Here is a 19,363-nt window from a genome sequence, read left to right on the forward strand (position 1 = left end):
AAAAAGCTTCTCTGTCCAATTTCTTCAAACAGGGTCAGTCCAGTTGTCATCCAGATTGGGAATTTGACTACTGTCATAGTGGTTCACTCACTCCTTGTTATAGTATAGTCTATTCTCCGCAGATGGTTCACGTATTGAACATGACCACCGCCAAGATCCTGAGGTACGCGGTTGTGGACGATGAAACGGTGGCCGAGTTGCAGAAGAGAATCGAAGAAGACACAAGCATCCCTGCAGCCAAGCAGGAGTTGCTGCTGGAGGCCGGTTTAGCCTTAGAGCCCCATGGGTTGGCCACGCAGTGCGCCATCGATTATGCCGTAATTATAACATCTCATCTCACAACATGCTTTCATTGTAGAATCTTCAATGACAGTGTGTATTGATGCATCGTGTCTCACATCTGCAGGAGATAGATGGCCGGCGGACAGACTTCCCTCTCATCTTCCTGTTTGATCGCTCCTCTTGTAGTTATGAGCCACCACTGACTCCTCGCACCCTCCCTGAAAACATCTGTTTTGTCCGTGAGTGCGCAGTCTCTCTCCTCATCTCGGATTTAGATATTATATCGGTCTTAGTCCATGCCACAGAAAATTTTTTTGTAACTGGAAAATGTGCAAAAATGTGTTGTTGTGCATGTGCGCATTACTCAAGGGATTCATTGTAGCGTTATTCTTCATTTTAATGTTGAAAGCCTGTACTGTAAAATGCATTAGGCAACACAGACTTTTGACCTACCCCAACATAAATGTAATAGGAAATGTGTGTAAATATGGCAGATATTTATATTTGTTACATATATTTACTATTATTTTTTCTTGATTTCCCATTCAATCATTTCAATTATTGTTTATATTTAATGTTATTTATTCATGGGTAACAATCTCATTAACATAATGGATTAAATAAATTATCCATCCATCCATTTTCCGAGCCACTTATCCTCACTAGGGTCGCGGGAGTGCTGGAGCCTATCCCAGCTATCTTCGGGCAGGAGGCAGGGTACACCCTGAAGTGGTTGCCAGCCAATCGCAGGGCACATATAAACAAACAACCATTCACACCTACGGGCAATTTAGAGTCTTCAATCAACCTACCACGCATTTTTTTGGGATGTGGGAGGAAACCGGAGTTCCTGGAAAAAACCCACGCAGGCACTGGGAGAACATGCAAACTCCACACAGGCGGGGGTAGGGATTGAACCCTAGTCCTCAGAACTGTGAGGCAGACACTCTTAACTAGTCGGACACCGTGCCGCCTTAAATCAATCAATCAAATTGTATTTATTTAGCACTTTTTCATACATAATTGCTTCACAAAGATAAAAACAGACAGTCAAGATAACAGGAAAACAAAAACCCACCCCTCCCATCCCACATATAAATGCAAACACACCCATACGAAGGCACACACAAACACAGCACCTATTACTACTAGTTGTAGGGAGACATTGCAAGGCACTGAGGATCCTGGGCGAGGAAAGGCAATCCTGTGGGAGCCATCCACACCGAGAGGGGCCACAGCCCGCATCCACAGAGGATGCACCACCACGACCACACGATCTGGGGAAATTGCAGGATGACATCCACGCGGGCAGAACGAACACATCTCCCCGTGTGGAGGCTCCCATGAGGAGACACTGGAATAAAACTTAAAAAGACTAAAAGACAATTGGACAGGATAAAAACTGAAAGACAATAAGAGATACAATAACGTAGGATAAGAAAATAACTAAATAGATAAATCCATCCATCCATTTTCTGAGCCGCTTCTCCTCACTAGGGTCGCGGGCGTGCAGGAGCCTATCCCAGCTATCATCGGGCAGGAGCGGGGTACACCCTGAACTGGTTGCCAGCCAATCGCAGGGCACATACAAACAAACAAACAACCATTCGCACTCACAGTCACACCTATGGGCAATTTAGAGTCTCCAATTACTGCATGTTTTTGGGATGTGGGAGGAAACCGGAGAAAACCCACGCAGGCACAGGGAGAACATGCAAACTCCACACAGGCGGGGCCGCGGATTGAACCCCAGTCCTCAGAACTGTGAGGCAGACGCTCTAAGCAGTCGTCCACCGTGCCGCCTAAATAGATAAATGAATAAAATAAAAAAATACATACATAGATAAATGAATATGCAAATGAGTAGATATATAATTGTCTAAATGTATAATAAAGAAATCAGTTAAAAGCTCTTTTTAAAATCATCAACAGTCTCTGCATTCTTGATACCCTCTGGCAGGCTGTTCCAGAGGTGTGGGCTGTAGTGGCTGAATGCAGCCAGTTTTTGTTCTAGCTTTTGGAATAAAAGGCCGGTGGCAGAAGACCTCAGGACCCGCGAGGCTTGATTAATAAAAATAAATAGATAACAGACGTAAGTCAATGCAGAAATAAATACAACTGTGAAATATATTCTTATTTCTTTTCAATAATTTCGTGAATTTGAGAAATCCTGAATATTATAGATACAACTATACATAAACATACAGTATATAACTAAAGAAAAACATTGTATTTGTCACTATTTTACAATTATTTATTCAAAATTTATGTAAATTACCATTGTTCCGCATTTACAATCATCACATTTTTATGATTTAGTGCTTTATTATGCACATCATATTACCATTACTTACTACTACATTTTTTTTTTGTGTGCCGGTAAATATATCAGATACATTAGCTCAAACCAGCTTTTTTAAGTTTAAGTTAAACATAGTAAAATAATTATGTCTTCTTTTTTATTTTAATTTTTTTTTTTTACCAGAAAAGGATCCAAAGCACGTTCTTCCTTACAGTCCTCTAAGGAGGACTTATGGCCAGGCGTGGCACACCATTCGTTCCCTGAAGGAGGACTGGCAAAGACTGCAGCAAGGACAGAAAGCAGCCATGTAGCAAACACACACACACACACACACACAAACATGCATGCAAACATGCTGTATTTAACAGTCCTAAAATGTTCCTTCTAGCATGAGTTTGCTTAGGCACAACTCATCCCTGTCCAAACAGAAGAACGAGATGGTGTCCATGCACCAGAGACTCGTGGCCAAGCTGGACTTCTTCACAACCAGCCTTCACATAGACATGGACAAATACCAGGAGCAGACTGCCACAGGGATTGGTACTCTGTTTTATCAGTTAAATGATGTCGATGTAAATTCTCTCTCCTTCTTTGTTGGTGGAAATAATAATCAAACTGTAATTCTTAACTTCTCCCCTAGGTAGAGTAACTTTAATACTGTCCATCCATCCATCCATCCATCCATTTTCTGAGCCGCTTCTCCTCACTAGGGTCGCGTGCGTGCTGGAGCCTATCCCAGCTATAATCGGGCAGGAGGCGGGGTACACCCTGAACTGGTTGCCAGCCAATCGCAGGGCACATACAAACAAACAACCATTCGCACCCTCATTCACACCTACGGGCAATTTAGAGTTGTCAATTAACCTACCATGCAATTGAAGCATCCCCCTAAAAATGTTTAGAATGGCCTATATTAATAGTTTGAACCATAAATGTACCACAAACTATAATCCCAAACAGTTATTATTTCAATATTATTTGACCATTACCCTTAAAATTAAAGGGTTTACATATTATATGATTACGAAAGAATGCACCTGAAGTGCGCATGTGTATATGCACAGTGTTTTGTGGACTTGGAGAAGGCGTTCGACCGTGTCCCTCGGGGAGTCCTGTGGAGGGTGCTTCGGGAGTATGGGGTACCCAACCCCCTGATACCGGCTGTTCGGTCCCCGTACGACCGGAGTCAGAGTTTGGTCTGCATATCCGACAGTAAGTCGGACTCGTTCCAGGTGAGGGTTGGACTCCCCCAATGCTGCCCTTTGTCACCGATTCTGTTCATAACTTTTATGTACAGAATTTCAAGGTGCAGCCGAGGCGTAGAGGGGGTCCGGTTTGGTGGCCTCAGTATTGCATCCCTGCTTTTTGCAGATGATGTGGTTCTGTTGGCTTCATCAAGCCGTGACCTCCAACTCTCACTGGAGCAGTTTGCAGCCGAGTGTGAAGCGGCTGGGATGAGAATCAGCACCTCCAAATCTGAGACCATGGTCCTCAGTCGGAAAAGGGTGGCGTGCCCTCTCCAGGTCGGGGATGAGATCCTGCCCCAAGTGGAGGAGTTCAAGTATCTTGGGGTCTTGTTCACGAGTGAGGAAAGAATGGAACGGGAAATCGACAGGCGGATCGGTGCAGCATCCGCAGTGATGCGGACTTTGTATTGGTCCGTTGTGGTAAAGAAGGAGCTAAGCCGAAAGGCGAAGCTCTCAATTTACCGGTCGATCTACGTTCCTACCCTCAGCTATGGTCACGAGCTGTGGGTCGTGACCGAAAGAACAAGATCCCGGATACAAGCGGCCGAAATTAGTTTCCTCCGCAGGGTGTCCGGGCTCTCACTTAGAGATAGGGTGAGAAGCTCGGTCATCCGGGAGGATCTCAGAGTAGAGTCGCTGCTCCTCCACCTCGAGAGGAGCCAGATGAGGTTGCTGGGACATCTGATTGTCCCACCGGGAGGAGACCCCAGGGATGACCCAGGACACGCTGGAGAGACTATGTCCTTCGGCTGGCCTGGGAACGCCTCGGGATCCCCCTGGAAGAGCTGGATGAAGTGGGAGAGGGAAGTCTGGGCGTCCCTGCTAAAGCTACTGCCCCCACGACCCGAAAATGGATGGATGGATGGAAGAAATGCAGACACTACTAAAACGTAGAAAAAGAAAAAATATATTTGGATTTGCACTTTATGCTTTTCACTGGACAGCGACAATACTGTATAGCATAATTGGAGGACTTTCTGTGGGATACATTGGGGTTGTTTGGAATCTTGTATTTGTATCCCCCGATGTAGTCTCTGTTGTTTTATTCCTATCTTCATGAGAAATGTAAATGTGGAATTATTCTCTAGCTTCAGAGAAACTACTGGGAGTGTGGCGGGAAATGGAGCAGACTGCCAGCAGCTGTGGTCAGGTATGAAAGCGTGTGTGTGTTTCTGTCTGTCCATCTGTCTGCCTGCCTGCCTCTCTGTCTCTGCGTCTGTCTGTGTGTGTACAGTATGCATAGATCATTTTACACTTGAGACTATGTGACTCCCAGGATGCACATGTCATTGAAACAATGAGTCCCAACCCGGGAACAATGAGTCCCTGCAATTTATCACGGAACACAGATATAGTAATCCTACAATTCACTTTGAATTCTTCCATCCATCCATCCATCCATTTACTTTACCTCTTATGCTCACTAGGGTTGTGGGCATGCTAGAGCCTATCCCAGCTATCTTTGGGCGAGAGGCGGGGTATACCCTGAACTGGTCGCCAGCCAATCGTAGACTTTTAATTATATTTCTTAAGAATAATGAACATTAACATTGTAATGTAGAACAATAAATAAACAGACTCAGGCTCTGTTCCCCAAAATTGCACCTCTACAAATATTAAAATTTGCCACAGCGGTATAAACAGTCATTAATGCTTTAACAGGCAAGATATTGCCAATCAAGTTTTCAGTTGATAAAAAGTGCCAACATTAATGACAACAGAAGTAGATCAAAGAGACCTGTTTTCATTCAAGCTGTATACTACTTTTTAAAAGTCTGCAGCCTTTCTTTAAACACTGCTTTGTCAACATGTTCAGTGGCTACATCTCTTACAATAGTAAAGCTATACTGTACTTATGGGATATAAAGTGAGCATACGTGCGCCATATTTGCGTTTGTATTTGCATTGTTGGGCAAAGTGTTCCGTAATTGCAAGCTGGCGTGAAACAAGCCCCACTGTTTTTTTTGTTCCCAGCTGAAGATATCAGGTGGGATGGTTGTGTTTAAAATGGATTTTGTCACTTGGAGGTTTTAAGTTGTGTTGTCTTTGTTGCGACTTCATAAAAATTCGATATACCAGCTCGTTGGTGTTAGCGGGATGGCCGCGTTCATCTGGCTTGAATCCAAAATGTTGCTTCATCATCACGGTGGCATTAGGCTTTGGAATTAATTCCATTTATGCCGCTCAATTATCTGTAACTGCAGCTACCAGCTCGCCGTCAGGAAACTTAGCTTCGTGTACGCAAGCGCTCGCATTGTCAAACGCACGCGCGCACACATGCACACAAACACACACGGCCAATCAGACCGAGGGTCCCCGCTCTTCACTATCTCTGGTTTAGAGATTACGATGAAACCCATCGTGTGTCTGGTTTCAAGTCGCACAATTTTTTTTTCTTACTCAAATGACTGGAAACCTGTACGCGCGCTTTTTTTTTTTTTTTGCTGAACCATTCAGAAATTTGGGCTCATATGTGATCAAATTAGTCGCACTCTATAGTCCTGTCTCGTCCCCAAAAAATTATACGCCGGATTTCCAGCACCACGCTAGAGTACTAAGTCATGCGTCTGAAGACGCAGATTCATCGTACTTTATGCGTCCCTACTAATTTTTGTGCGTCTGAGACGGGACGCACATCACACGAGATCCCTGAATATGTATGTGTGTGTGTATTCTCACTTGCTCTCAGTGACCCATGCTTTGGGGTGTGTGTACAGCCCAAAGTGAGTGAACTTGAGGAGGAGATGATGCACCTCCAACAAGACATTCTGGACGTTCAGCGTCAGCCGTGGAGGAGCGGAGAGGCTTTGGACACACTGTGAGTCACAACTGAACTTCCCTCTTTGAATTTTACGTAAAAAGACACAATAATAACAAAGAAATGCATTGTGAACGTGACCTTTTGTGCTTTTAGTGAAGGAAAGGCAATGGAGATGCTGCGCAAACTACGAGAGAAACCCAAAGGTTTGGATTCTTTTCCGTTCTTAGCACTTTTTTTCTCTTGAAAAAAGAAACTTTTTTTTTGTTTCTATCTGGCGCGCCCAGAGCAGCGTTGTTCTGAGGATGGTCAGGAGGTGCTGCGTCTGGTGGTTCAGGCGGTGCAGTTTTATGAGAGGAAGCTTCGTGACTTCTACACACACCTCAGGTACTCACGTGGATCCACTCCAATAACACAAAGAGTTCCCAAACGAATCTATGTGAAAAATGTATCACGGGGGAGTACTGTAATTTGGAGTCTAGTCCTAGTATAATCTCCTATAGAGCAATTCTTACCATGTTATTGCATCATTTACCATTTTTACTGGTTTTTGAATCTTATTGGTATGTAATTTATTTAAGACTGTGATGTTACCGGGATAACTAAAAAATGACTCAACCCATTTTTACACAAAAATGTGAAGGGTTGAGTGAAAGAAGCTGCAGCAACTATTCTATTATGGGGGTGGGTCCTAGATTTTGTTTAAACATTCTGACAGACAGACGACAACCCACTGTATACCAATAATTATGAATAGGAGTACATTCCGACCACTGAGCAGGTGCATGGCACAAAACAAGCTGTGTTTACACAGCAGGTCAATTCAGATTTTTTTTTTTTTTATTTTTGCCCAATGTGAGATGTATCTGATTTTTTCATGTCAATGTGAACTGTACAAGTCGGATTTTTTTCATATCTGACCTAGGTCTTTTTCATATGTGGATATAAATCGGATATGTATCCAATGCAAGTGCAGTCTGGATGCTTATACTGCACTCACTCAACCTATATTTCAACAAAAGCCGACAAACGTCACAATTGTTCAACAAAACAGACACACCACAAATGCAACAGAGAACAAAGGAGCAGAAAAGGATATGCTTTATCACGGATAAATATAAGAAAATGTTGGCTCCCGTTGCATGTATCTCCCTGGGTACATTCAAATCAATAGAGTCAGCGAGTCTCCTTTAAAATATCCACACTCATGCTTTTATTCCCGCCCATGTCCACTATCTTTAGCAACCCGCCTCTTCCTTAACTATTACTATTACTATTTCCTCCCACATCCCAAAAACATGCATGGTAGGTTGATTGAAGACTCTAAATTGCCCGTAGGAAAGAATGTGAGTGTGAATGGTTGTTTGTTGAAATGTGCCCTGCGATTGGCTGGCGTCCAGTTCAGGGTGTACCCCACCTCTCGCCCAAAGATAACTGGGATAGGATCCAGCACGCCCGCGACGCTAGTGAGGATAAGCGGTACAGAAAATGGATTGATGGATACTAAACAGGCTCGCAATTCAGGGCATCCATATATCCAGTCTCTCAATTTGCAAGGTCGCATCTGCAACTCTTATTTTTATGCCATGGTCCTGTCCAGTCGGGTTCGGTCACATTGCGCAGTGTGCCTCATGTTAGTCTTTCCATTATTGACGCACATTTTTAGGGTAAGCTGGAGTAGAGAACACGAAGAAGACCACTGTTTTAGTCTGTCGTGCGTCACTTCTTAGTTCTATGATCTGGTTCTGAAGCAAAGGCCTTACAGGCTAACAACGACCACAAATTTCTACTTCTGCCACAAGGTCTTCAGACAGCAAGGCTGCTTCAAAAGGATGTCGTTGTTCAGAATCAGAATCATCTTTATTTGCCAAGAATGTCCAAAAAAAACACAAGGAATTTGTCTCCAGTAGTTGGAGCCGCTCAAGTACGACAACAGACAGTCAATTTACAGAAACACTTTGGAGACAGAAAGACATTGACAAAAAAAAAAAAAAGTCACTGAGCAGTAAAGGGTTGCTCGATATCTGGTAATTCCGGTGCGTTTTCTTTTTTTTGACAATTGTGCAAAAAGATGCAGAGTCCTCAAGCACTGAGAGCAGTACGAATGACTAATATTGCAATAGTCCGGTGTAATGACCATTGTGCAAAGGGTACTGAGAGTTGGCAGGATTTGAACCTACGCGGGGAATCCTGCTGACAACGGATGTGTTTTGGGGCAGAAGCTAACAAGTACTGTAATGACTTGAATCGTCGGTGTGATGTGGTTGACTCTTGTTTTTCCATGACAATGACCTGGTAAAAACCTCTACTTGTTTGTTTATTGATGTCAACTTATTGCCGACTTCGTTGTATTTTACTGAGCATCCAGGGTAGTACAGCATAGCACAATACCATAATTGCCCGAGTTGTTGTTTTTTAAAAACAAATAAAACAAGAAGATTCAAGTTTCCGCTATTGAAGTTTGAAGATTACCATGTCCTGGATGACTGAAAATCCACACTAACAGGACAGACAGGGAGACGAACGTGTGCCAATCGATCCTCTCGACAAAGAGGAGATTTTGTTGCAAATGTCGGTCTCGTTTGTGATCAACCATTGACAAGATTTTGGACTTTCTGCTCAAAACATGAACGTTGTCGACAGGATTCGAACCTGTGCGGGGAGACCCCAATGGATTTCTAATCCATCGCCTTAACCGCTCGGCCACGACAACGCTTTGCTGGCAAATCCTGCAAAGTGCAATCACCATCTATTGTGACAGAATGCTGCTGGATAAATTGGGTAAACTGACAATAAGTTGACAATGAGAAAAATAAACACGAAAGAGGACATATCACACATAGTTCTCACTTTTTACCTTAGGCTTAAAAATGGTGCAGCGATCATGTATATTGTACAGTATCCCTCACCAATTTTTTCATGGTAATATTGGAATGAATGAGGTGATTTTATTATTATTTTTTTTTTATTCCCAAAGATATGTATGTTGGTGGGCTCAGCTGTCAGGACCTGGCTCAAGGAACCAGAGGATTGCAGTTCCAAGTGACACACTGTGGACAAAAATATGAATAATCGTTAAGCACTTTGCTGGTCCCCACACCTCCCGGTTTCACTTCATCCCGAGTCCTGAGAAAATTTCAGCTCCACTGTTGGCACTGTGTTGTTGTGGTTAAGGCAGTCCACTTGTCCATTGTGGTCTTCCCACGCAGGTTAAAATCCTGCTCGCAATGTACTGTGCATCTCGTGGGGCAGAAGCAAACCAGTCCTGTGACAACTTAAGTAGAGGGTTTGGCAGCACTGTTAATTGTGTTTAAATGACACTAACCTGTCCAAATGGTATCTCACTTTGCATTTTGCATATCGTTTTCCTGCCAACAATATGCTTTTTTTGAGGGGCAGAAGCAAACCAACAGCTACTGAGTCCGAGGCAGTGTGCGGCAGGCCTAATATTAGTCTTACCATTTTTGATGCAAATTTTTGTTCACGTTGCTACTCTTCTGTAAGACTGTCTTCATGATGCATGTGTTTATATATACGGTTGTGTACCATTTTTTATTTGAAAAATATTGTCATTGTTATCTTGAAAGTGTCTTGCTTGAAACTCTTGAGCATCTTCGTGTAGTCTGGAAACTTTGTCGTGGTCTCTTGTTTCAAATATTGCTACTGTAAAGGATGGTGGGTAACATCTCCTTTCCTTTCGTAAAGGTTGGTCAGGAGTAACCTTTACTAAAGGGGGCTTGAAGGTGCACCGAGGTACTTCCTGAGCGATTTTAGAATTTGAACGACCTATCCTCCAAGTACTTCGTGGTGTTCTCGCTCGGATAGGAAAGTTCCGACGCAAAAAAATAGAACACAAAGAGGACCACTGTTTCAGTCTGTCGTTCGTCACTTGGTAGTCCCATGCTCTGGTTCTGGAGCATAGTCCTTATAGGCTGAAAACGACCACAAATTTCAACTTCTGCCACAAGGTCTTCAGACAGCAAGTCCGCTTCAAAAGGACTTCGTTGTTGGCAGGATTTGAACCTACGCGGGGAAACCCCAATGGATTTCAAGTCCATCGCCTTAACCACTCGGCCACAACAACTCTTCTCATTTGCAAGTGGAATGACCAACTGTTGCGACAAACCAACATGGCTGCTTTTCCCTTTGTCTTGTCCTGTTTGGGGTCGCCACAGCGCGTCATCCTTTTTCTATGTAAGCCTATCTGCATCCTCCTCTCGAACGCTAACTGCCCTCATGTCTTCCCACACTACATCGATAAAAAATTCTCTTTGATCTTACTCGAGCTCTCTTCCCTGACAGCTCCATCCTTAAAATCCTTCGACCGATATTCTCAGTCTCTCCCCTCTGGACGTGTCCAAACCATCAAAGATCCAAGTGACACACTGTGGACAAAAATATGAACATCGAACTCCTCAGCGCTTTGCTTGTCTCCTCCTGCAGTGCCGAAATCCTGGGGAAATGTCAACTGGACTCTTTTCAACCTTCCAGGCAATGTGTTGTAATGGCCGAGTGGGTAAGGCGATGGACTAGAAATCCATTGGGGTTTCCCCGCGCAGGTTCAAATCCTGCTGACAACGGATGTGTTTTGGGGCAGAAGCTAACAAGTACTGTAATGACTTGAATCGTCGGTGTGATGTGGTTGACTCTTGTTTTTCCATGACAATGACCTGGTAAAAACCTCTACTTGTTTGTTTATTGATGTCAACTTATTGCCGACTTCGTTGTATTTTACTGAGCATCCAGGGTAGTACAGCATAGCACAATACCATAATTGCCCGAGTTGTTGTTTTTTAAAAACAAATAAAACAAGAAGATTCAAGTTTCCGCTATTGAAGTTTGCAGATTACCATGTCCTGGATGACTGAAAATCCACACTGACAGGACAGACAGGGAGACGAACGTGTGCCAATCGATCCTCTCGACAAAGAGGAGATTTTGTTGCAAATGTCGGTCTCGTTTGTGATCAACCATTGACAAGATTTTGGAGTTTCTGCTCAAAACATGAACGTTGTCGACAGGATTCGAACCTGTGCGGGGAGACCCCAATGGATTTCTAATCCATCGCCTTAACCGCTCGGCCACGACAACGCTTTGCTGGCAAATCCTGCAAAGTGCAATCACCATCTATTGTGACAGAATGCGGCTGGGTAAATTGGGTAAACTGACAATAAGTTGACAATGAGAAAAATAAACACGAAAGAGGACATATCACACATAGTTCTCACTTTTTACCTTAGGCTTAAAAATGGTGCAGCGATCATGTATATTGTACAGTATCCCTCACCAATTTTTTCATGGTAATATTGGAATGAATGAGGTGATTTTATTATTATTTTTTTTTAATTCCCAAAGATATGTATGTTGGTGGGCTCAGCTGTCAGGACCTGGCTCAAGGAACCAGAGGATTGCAGTTCCAAGTGACACACTGTGGACAAAAATATGAATAATCGTTAAGCACTTTGCTGGTCCCCACACCTCCCGGTTTCACTTCATCCCGAGTCCTGAGAAAATTTCAGCTCCACTGTTGGCACTGTGTTGTTGTGGTTAAGGCAGTCCACATTGTGGTCTTCCCACGCAGGTTAAAATCCTGCTCGCAATGTACTGTGCATCTCGTGGGGCAGAAGCAAACCAGTCCTGTGACAACTTAAGTAGAGGGTTTGGCAGCACTGTTAATTGTGTTTAAATGACACTAACCTGTCCAAATGGTATCTCACTTTGCATTTTGCATATCGTTTTCCTGCCAACAATATGCTTTTTTTGAGGGGCAGAAGCAAACCAACAGCTACTGAGTCCGAGGCGGTGTGCGGCAGGCCTAATATTAGCCTTACCATTTTTGATGCAAATTTTTGTTCACGTTGCTACTCTTCTGTAAGACTGTCTTCATGATGCATGTGTTTATATATACGGTTGTGTACCATTTTTTATTTGAAAAATATTGTCATTGTTATCTTGAAAGTGTCTTGCTTGAAACTCTTGAGCATCTTCGTGTAGTCTCGAAACTTTGTCGTGGTCTCTTGTTTCAAATATTGCTACTGTAAAGGATGGTGGGTAACATCTCCTTTCCTTTCGTAAAGGTTGGTCAGGAGTAACCTTTACTAAAGGGGGCTTGAAAGTGCACCGAGGTACTTCCTGAGCGATTTTAGAATTTGAACGACCTATCCTCCAAGTACTTCGTGGTGTTCTCGCTCAGATAGGAAAGTTCCGACGCAAAAAAATAGAACACAAAGAGGACCACTGTTTCAGTCTGTCGTTCGTCACTCGGTAGTCCCATGCTCTGGTTCTGGAGCATAGTTCTTATAGGCTGAAAACGACCACAAATTTCAACTTCTGCCACAAGGTCTTCAGACAGCAAGTCCGCTTCAAAAGGACGCCGTTGTTGGCAGGATTTGAACCTACGCGGGGAAACCCCAATGGATTTCAAGTCCATCGCCTTAACCACTCGGCCACAACAACTCTTCTCATTTGCCAGTGGAATGACCAACTGTTGCGACAAACCAACATGGCTGCTTTTCCCTTTGTCTTGTCCTGTTTGGGGTCGCCACAGCGCGTCATCCTTTTTCCATGTAAGCCTATCTGCATCCTCCTCTCGAACACTAACTGCCCTCATGTCTTCCCACACTACATCGATAAAAAATTCTCTTTGATCTTACTCGAGCTCTCTTCCCTGACAGCTCCATCCTTAAAATCCTTCGACCGATATTCTCAGTCTCTCCCCTCTGGACGTGTCCAAACCATCAAAGATCCAAGTGACACACTGTGGACAAAAATATGAACATTGAACTCCTCAGCGCTTTGCTTGTCTCCTCCTGCAGTGCCGAAATCCTGGGAAAATGTCAACTGGACTCTTTTCAACCTTCCACTCAATGTGTTGTCATGGCCGAGTGGTTAAGGCGATGGACTAGAAATCCATTGGGGTTTCCCCGCGCAGGTTCAAATCCTGCTGACAACGGATGTGTTTTGGGGCAGAAGCTAACAAGTACTGTAATGACTTGAATCGTCGGTGTGATGTGGTTGACTCTTGTTTTTCCATGACAATGACCTGGTAAAAACCTCTACTTGTTTGTTTATTGATATCAACTTATTGCCGACTTCGTTGTATTTTACTGAGCATCCAGGGTAGTACAGCATAGCACAATACCATAATTGCCCGAGTTGTTGTTTTTTAAAAACAAATAAAACAAGAAGATTCAAGTTTCCGCTATTGAAGTTTGCAGATTACCATGTCCTGGATGACTGAAAATCCACACTGACAGGACAGACAGGGAGACGAACGTGTGCCAATCGATCCTCTCGACAAAGAGAAGATTTTGTTGCAAATGTCGGTCTCGTTTGTGATCAACCATTGACAAGATTTTGGAGTTTCTGCTCAAAACATGAACGTTGTCGACAGGATTCGAACCTGTGCGGGGAGACCCCAATGGATTTCTAATCCATCGCCTTAACCGCTCGGCCACGACAACGCTTTGCTGGCAAATCCTGCAAAGTGCAATCACCATCTATTGTGACAGAATGCGGCTGGGTAAATTGGGTAAACTGACAATAAGTTGACAATGAGAAAAATAAACACGAAAGAGGACATATCACACATAGTTCTCACTTTTTACCTTAGGCTTAAAAATGGTGCAGCGATCATGTATATTGTACAGTATCCCTCACCAATTTTTTCATGGTAATATTGGAATGAATGAGGTGATTTTATTATTATTTTTTTTTAATTCCCAAAGATATGTATGTTGGTGGGCTCAGCTGTCAGGACCTGGCTCAAGGAACCAGAGGATTGCAGTTCCAAGTGACACACTGTGGACAAAAATATGAATAATCGTTAAGCACTTTGCTGGTCCCCACACCTCCCGGTTTCACTTCATCCCGAGTCCTGAGAAAATTTCAGCTCCACTGTTGGCACTGTGTTGTTGTGGTTAAGGCAGTCCACTTGTCTATTGTGGTCTTCCCACGCAGGTTAAAATCCTGCTCGCAATGTACTGTGCATCTCGTGGGGCAGAAGCAAACCAGTCCTGTGACAACTTAAGTAGAGGGTTTGGCAGCACTGTTAATTGTGTTTAAATGACACTAACCTGTCCAAATGGTATCTCACTTTGCATTTTGCATATCGTTTTCCTGCCAACAATATGCTTTTTTTGAGGGGCAGAAGCAAACCAACAGCTACTGAGTCCGAGGCAGTGTGCGGCAGGCCTAATATTAGTCTTACCATTTTTGATGCAAATTTTTGTTCACGTTGCTACTCTTCTGTAAGACTGTCTTCATGATGCATGTGTTTATATATACGGTTGTCTTGCTTGAAACTCTTGAGCATCTTCGTGTAGTCTGGAAACTTTGTCGTGGTCTCTTGTTTCAAATATTGCTACTGTAAAGGATGGTGGGTAACATCTCCTTTCCTTTCGTAAAGGTTGGTCAGGAGTAACCTTTACTAAAGGGGGCTTGAAAGTGCACCGAGGTACTTCCTGAGCGATTTTAGAATTTGAACGACCTATCCTCCAAGTACTTCGTGGTGTTCTCGCTCGGATAGGAAAGTTCCGACGCAAAAAAATAGAACACAAAGAGGACCACTGTTTCAGTCTGTCGTTCGTCACTTGGTAGTCCCATGCTCTGGTTCTGGAGCATAGTCCTTATAGGCTGAAAACGACCACAAATTTCAACTTCTGCCACAAGGTCTTCAGACAGCAAGTCCGCTTCAAAAGGACGTCGTTGTTGGCAGGATTTGAACCTACGCGGGGAGACCCCAATGGATTTCAAGTCCATCGCCTTAACCACTCGGCCACAACAACTCTTCTCATTTGCAAGTGGAATGACCAACTGTTGCGACAAACCAACATGGCTGCTTTTCCCTTTGTCTTGTCCTGTTTGGGGTCGCCACAGCGCGTCATCCTTTTTCTATGTAAGCCTATCTGCATCCTCCTCTCGAACACTAACTGCCCTCATGTCTTCCCACACTACATCGATAAAAAATTCTCTTTGATCTTACTCGAGCTCTCTTCCCTGACAGCTCCATCCTTAAAATCCTTCGACCGATATTCTCAGTCTCTCCCCTCTGGACGTGTCCAAACCATCAAAGATCCAAGTGACACACTGTGGACAAAAATATGAACATCGAACTCCTCAGCGCTTTGCTTGTCTCCTCCTGCAGTGCCGAAATCCTGGGGAAATGTCAACTGGACTCTTTTCAACCTTCCAGGCAATGTGTTGTCATGGCAGAGTGGTTAAGGCGATGGACTAGAAATCCATTGGGGTTTCCCCGCGCAGGTTCAAATCCTGCTGACAACGGATGTGTTTTGGGGCAGAAGCTAACAAGTACTGTAACGACTTGAATCGTCGGTGTGATGTGGTTGACTCTTGTTTTTCCATGACAATGACCTGGTAAAAACCTCTACTTGTTTGTTTATTGATGTCAACTTATTGCCGACTTCGTTGTATTTTACTGAGCATCCAGGGTAGTACAGCATAGCACAATACCATAATTGCCCGAGTTGTTGTTTTTTAAAAACAAATAAAACAAGAAGATTCAAGTTTCCGCTATTGAAGTTTGCAGATTACCATGTCCTGGATGACTGAAAATCCACACTGACAGGACAGACAGGGAGACGAACGTGTGCCAATCGATCCTCTCGACAAAGAGGAGATTTTGTTGCAAATGTCGGTCTCGTTTGTGATCAACCATTGACAAGATTTTGGAGTTTCTGCTCAAAACATGAACGTTGTCGACAGGATTCGAACCTGTGCGGGGAGACCCCAATGGATTTCTTATCCATCGCCTTAACCGCTCGGCCACGACAACGCTTTGCTGGCAAATCCTGCAAAGTGCAATCACCATCTATTGTGACAGAATGCGGCTGGGTAAATTGGGTAAACTGACAATAAGTTGACAATGAGAAAAATAAACACGAAAGAGGACATATCACACATAGTTCTCACTTTTTACCTTAGGCTTAAAAATGGTGCAGCGATCATGTATATTGTACAGTATCCCTCACCAATTTTTTCATGGTAATATTGGAATGAATGAGGTGATTTTATTATTATTTTTTTTTTATTCCCAAAGATATGTATGTTGGTGGGCTCAGCTGTCAGGACCTGGCTCAAGGAACCAGAGGATTGCAGTTCCAAGTGACACACTGTGGACAAAAATATGAATAATCGTTAAGCACTTTGCTGGTCCCCACACCTCCCGGTTTCACTTCATCCCGAGTCCTGAGAAAATTTCAGCTCCACTGTTGGCACTGTGTTGTTGTGGTTAAGGCAGTCCACTTGTCCATTGTGGTCTTCCCACGCAGGTTAAAATCCTGCTCGCAATGTACTGTGCATCTCGTGGGGCAGAAGCAAACCAGTCCTGTGACAACTTAAGTAGAGGGTTTGGCAGCACTGTTAATTGTGTTTAAATGACACTAACCTGTCCAAATGGTATCTCACTTTGCATTTTGCATATCGTTTTCCTGCCAACAATATGCTTTTTTTGAGGGGCAGAAGCAAACCAACAGCTACTGAGTCCGAGGCAGTGTGCGGCAGGCCTAATATTAGTCTTACCATTTTTGATGCAAATTTTTGTTCACGTTGCTACTCTTCTGTAAGACTGTCTTCATGATGCATGTGTTTATATATACGGTTGTGTACCATTTTTTATTTGAAAAATATTGTCATTGTTATCTTGAAAGTGTCTTGCTTGAAACTCTTGAGCATCTTCGTGTAGTCTGGAAACTTTGTCGTGGTCTCTTGTTTCAAATATTGCTACTGTAAAGGATGGTGGGTAACATCTCCTTTCCTTTCGTAAAGGTTGGTCAGGAGTAACCTTTACTAAAGGGGGCTTGAAGGTGCACCGAGGTACTTCCTGAGCGATTTTAGAATTTGAACGACCTATCCTCCAAGTACTTCGTGGTGTTCTCGCTCGGATAGGAAAGTTCCGACGCAAAAAAATAGAACACAAAGAGGACCACTGTTTCAGTCTGTCGTTCGTCACTTGGTAGTCCCATGCTCTGGTTCTGGAGCATAGTCCTTATAGGCTGAAAACGACCACAAATTTCAACTTCTGCCACAAGGTCTTCAGACAGCAAGTCCGCTTCAAAAGGACTTCGTTGTTGGCAGGATTTGAACCTACGCGGGGAAACCCCAATGGATTTCAAGTCCATCGCCTTAACCACTCGGCCACAACAACTCTTCTCATTTGCAAGTGGAATGACCAACTGTTGCGACAAACCAACATGGCTGCTTTTCCCTTTGTCTTGTCCTGTTTGGGGTCGCCACAGCGCGTCATCCTTTTTCTATGTAAGCCTATCTGCATCCTCCTCTCGAACGCTAACTGCCCTCATGTCTTCCCACACTACATCGATAAAAAATTCTCTTTGATCTTACTCGAGCTCTCTTCCCTGACAGCTCCATCCTTAAAATCCTTCGACCGATATTCTCAGTCTCTCCCCTCTGGACGTGTCCAAACCATCAAAGATCCAAGTGACACACTGTGGACAAAAATATGAACATCGAACTCCTCAGCGCTTTGCTTGTCTCCTCCTGCAGTGCCGAAATCCTGGGGAAATGTCAACTGGACTCTTTTCAACCTTCCAGGCAATGTGTTGTCATGGCCGAGTGGTTAAGGCGATGGACTAGAAATCCATTGGGGTTTCCCCGCGCAGGTTCAAATCCTGCTGACAACGGATGTGTTTTGGGGCAGAAGCTAACAAGTACTGTAACGACTTGAATTGTCGGTGTGATGTGGTTGACTCTTGTTTTTCCATGACAATGACCTGGTAAAAACCTCTACTTGTTTGTTTATTGATGTCAACTTATTGCCGACTTCGTTGTATTTTACTGAGCATCCAGGGTAGTACAGCATAGCACAATACCATAATTGCCCGAGTTGTTGTTTTTTAAAAACAAATAAAACAAGAAGATTCAAGTTTCCGCTATTGAAGTTTGCAGATTACCATGTCCTGGATGACTGAAAATCCACACTGACAGGACAGACAGGGAGACGAACGTGTGCCAATCGATCCTCTCGACAAAGAGGAGATTTTGTTGCAAATGTCGGTCTCGTTTGTGATCAACCATTGACAAGATTTTGGAGTTTCTGCTCAAAACATGAACGTTGTCGACAGGATTCGAACCTGTGCGGGGAGACCCCAATGGATTTCTAATCCATCGCCTTAACCGCTCGGCCACGACAACGCTTTGCTGGCAAATCCTGCAAAGTGCAATCACCATCTATTGTGACAGAATGCGGCTGGGTAAATTGGGTAAACTGACAATAAGTTGACAATGAGAAAAATAAACACGAAAGAGGACATATCACACATAGTTCTCACTTTTTACCTTAGGCTTAAAAATGGTGCAGCGATCATGTATATTGTACAGTATCCCTCACCAATTTTTTCATGGTAATATTGGAATGAATGAGGTGATTTTATTTTTATTTTTTTTTAATTCCCAAAGATATGTATGTTGGTGGGCTCAGCTGTCAGGACCTGGCTCAAGGAACCAGAGGATTGCAGTTCCAAGTGACACACTGTGGACAAAAATATGAATAATCGTTAAGCACTTTGCTGGTCCCCACACCTCCCGGTTTCACTTCATCCCGAGTCCTGAGAAAATTTCAGCTCCACTGTTGGCACTGTGTTGTTGTGGTTAAGGCAGTCCACTTGTCCATTGTGGTCTTCCCACGCAGGTTAAAATCCTGCTCGCAATGTACTGTGCATCTCGTGGGGCAGAAGCAAACCAGTCCTGTGACAACTTAAGTAGAGGGTTTGGCAGCACTGTTAATTGTGTTTAAAT

At 43.7% G+C, this 19,363-nt stretch overlaps 1 protein-coding gene and 13 non-coding genes across 16 annotated transcripts in view; 5 read left to right on the top strand and 9 right to left on the bottom strand.

Annotated features, from left to right (window-relative positions):
* ikbkb (inhibitor of nuclear factor kappa B kinase subunit beta) overlaps positions 1-19,363 on the top strand; it is a 96,145-nt gene that overhangs the window by 18,342 nt on the left and 58,440 nt on the right. For 2 of the 3 annotated variants that reach the window (XR_009787725.1, XM_061767573.1), the window contains exons 11-18: positions 123-317; positions 407-521; positions 2,768-2,891; positions 2,973-3,124; positions 4,920-4,981; positions 6,549-6,649; positions 6,746-6,795; positions 6,877-6,976. Coding sequence is in view for 1 of the 3 variants with exons in the window: in XM_061767573.1 (XP_061623557.1) it covers positions 123-317; positions 407-521; positions 2,768-2,891; positions 2,973-3,124; positions 4,920-4,981; positions 6,549-6,649; positions 6,746-6,795; positions 6,877-6,976 (899 nt within the window). In the remaining 2 variants the exon portion in view is untranslated. The remainder of the gene's footprint in view (positions 1-122; positions 318-406; positions 522-2,767; positions 2,892-2,972; positions 3,125-4,919; positions 4,982-6,548; positions 6,650-6,745; positions 6,796-6,876; positions 6,977-19,363) is intronic. The other variant, XR_009787726.1, reaches the window with a different exon arrangement.
* On the bottom strand, positions 9,221-9,302 carry trnas-aga (transfer RNA serine (anticodon AGA)). Its single transcript has one exon. It is a non-coding gene; the product is annotated as a tRNA-Ser (tRNA).
* On the bottom strand, positions 10,592-10,673 carry trnas-uga (transfer RNA serine (anticodon UGA)). Its single transcript has one exon. It is a non-coding gene; the product is annotated as a tRNA-Ser (tRNA).
* On the top strand, positions 11,088-11,169 carry trnas-aga (transfer RNA serine (anticodon AGA)). Its single transcript has one exon. It is a non-coding gene; the product is annotated as a tRNA-Ser (tRNA).
* Positions 11,599-11,680, bottom strand: trnas-aga (transfer RNA serine (anticodon AGA)). The gene has a single exon. It is a non-coding gene; the product is annotated as a tRNA-Ser (tRNA).
* Positions 12,964-13,045, bottom strand: trnas-uga (transfer RNA serine (anticodon UGA)). The gene has a single exon. It is a non-coding gene; the product is annotated as a tRNA-Ser (tRNA).
* Positions 13,460-13,541, top strand: trnas-aga (transfer RNA serine (anticodon AGA)). The gene has a single exon. It is a non-coding gene; the product is annotated as a tRNA-Ser (tRNA).
* On the bottom strand, positions 13,971-14,052 carry trnas-aga (transfer RNA serine (anticodon AGA)). Its single transcript has one exon. It is a non-coding gene; the product is annotated as a tRNA-Ser (tRNA).
* Positions 15,294-15,375, bottom strand: trnas-uga (transfer RNA serine (anticodon UGA)). The gene has a single exon. It is a non-coding gene; the product is annotated as a tRNA-Ser (tRNA).
* On the top strand, positions 15,790-15,871 carry trnas-aga (transfer RNA serine (anticodon AGA)). Its single transcript has one exon. It is a non-coding gene; the product is annotated as a tRNA-Ser (tRNA).
* On the bottom strand, positions 16,301-16,382 carry trnas-aga (transfer RNA serine (anticodon AGA)). The gene has a single exon. It is a non-coding gene; the product is annotated as a tRNA-Ser (tRNA).
* On the bottom strand, positions 17,672-17,753 carry trnas-uga (transfer RNA serine (anticodon UGA)). Its single transcript has one exon. It is a non-coding gene; the product is annotated as a tRNA-Ser (tRNA).
* Positions 18,168-18,249, top strand: trnas-aga (transfer RNA serine (anticodon AGA)). Its single transcript has one exon. It is a non-coding gene; the product is annotated as a tRNA-Ser (tRNA).
* On the bottom strand, positions 18,679-18,760 carry trnas-aga (transfer RNA serine (anticodon AGA)). The gene has a single exon. It is a non-coding gene; the product is annotated as a tRNA-Ser (tRNA).

This window comes from Phyllopteryx taeniolatus, chromosome 3 (assembly GCF_024500385.1).
Source record: "Phyllopteryx taeniolatus isolate TA_2022b chromosome 3, UOR_Ptae_1.2, whole genome shotgun sequence".
NCBI classification, from domain to species: Eukaryota; Metazoa; Chordata; class Actinopteri; order Syngnathiformes; family Syngnathidae; genus Phyllopteryx; species Phyllopteryx taeniolatus.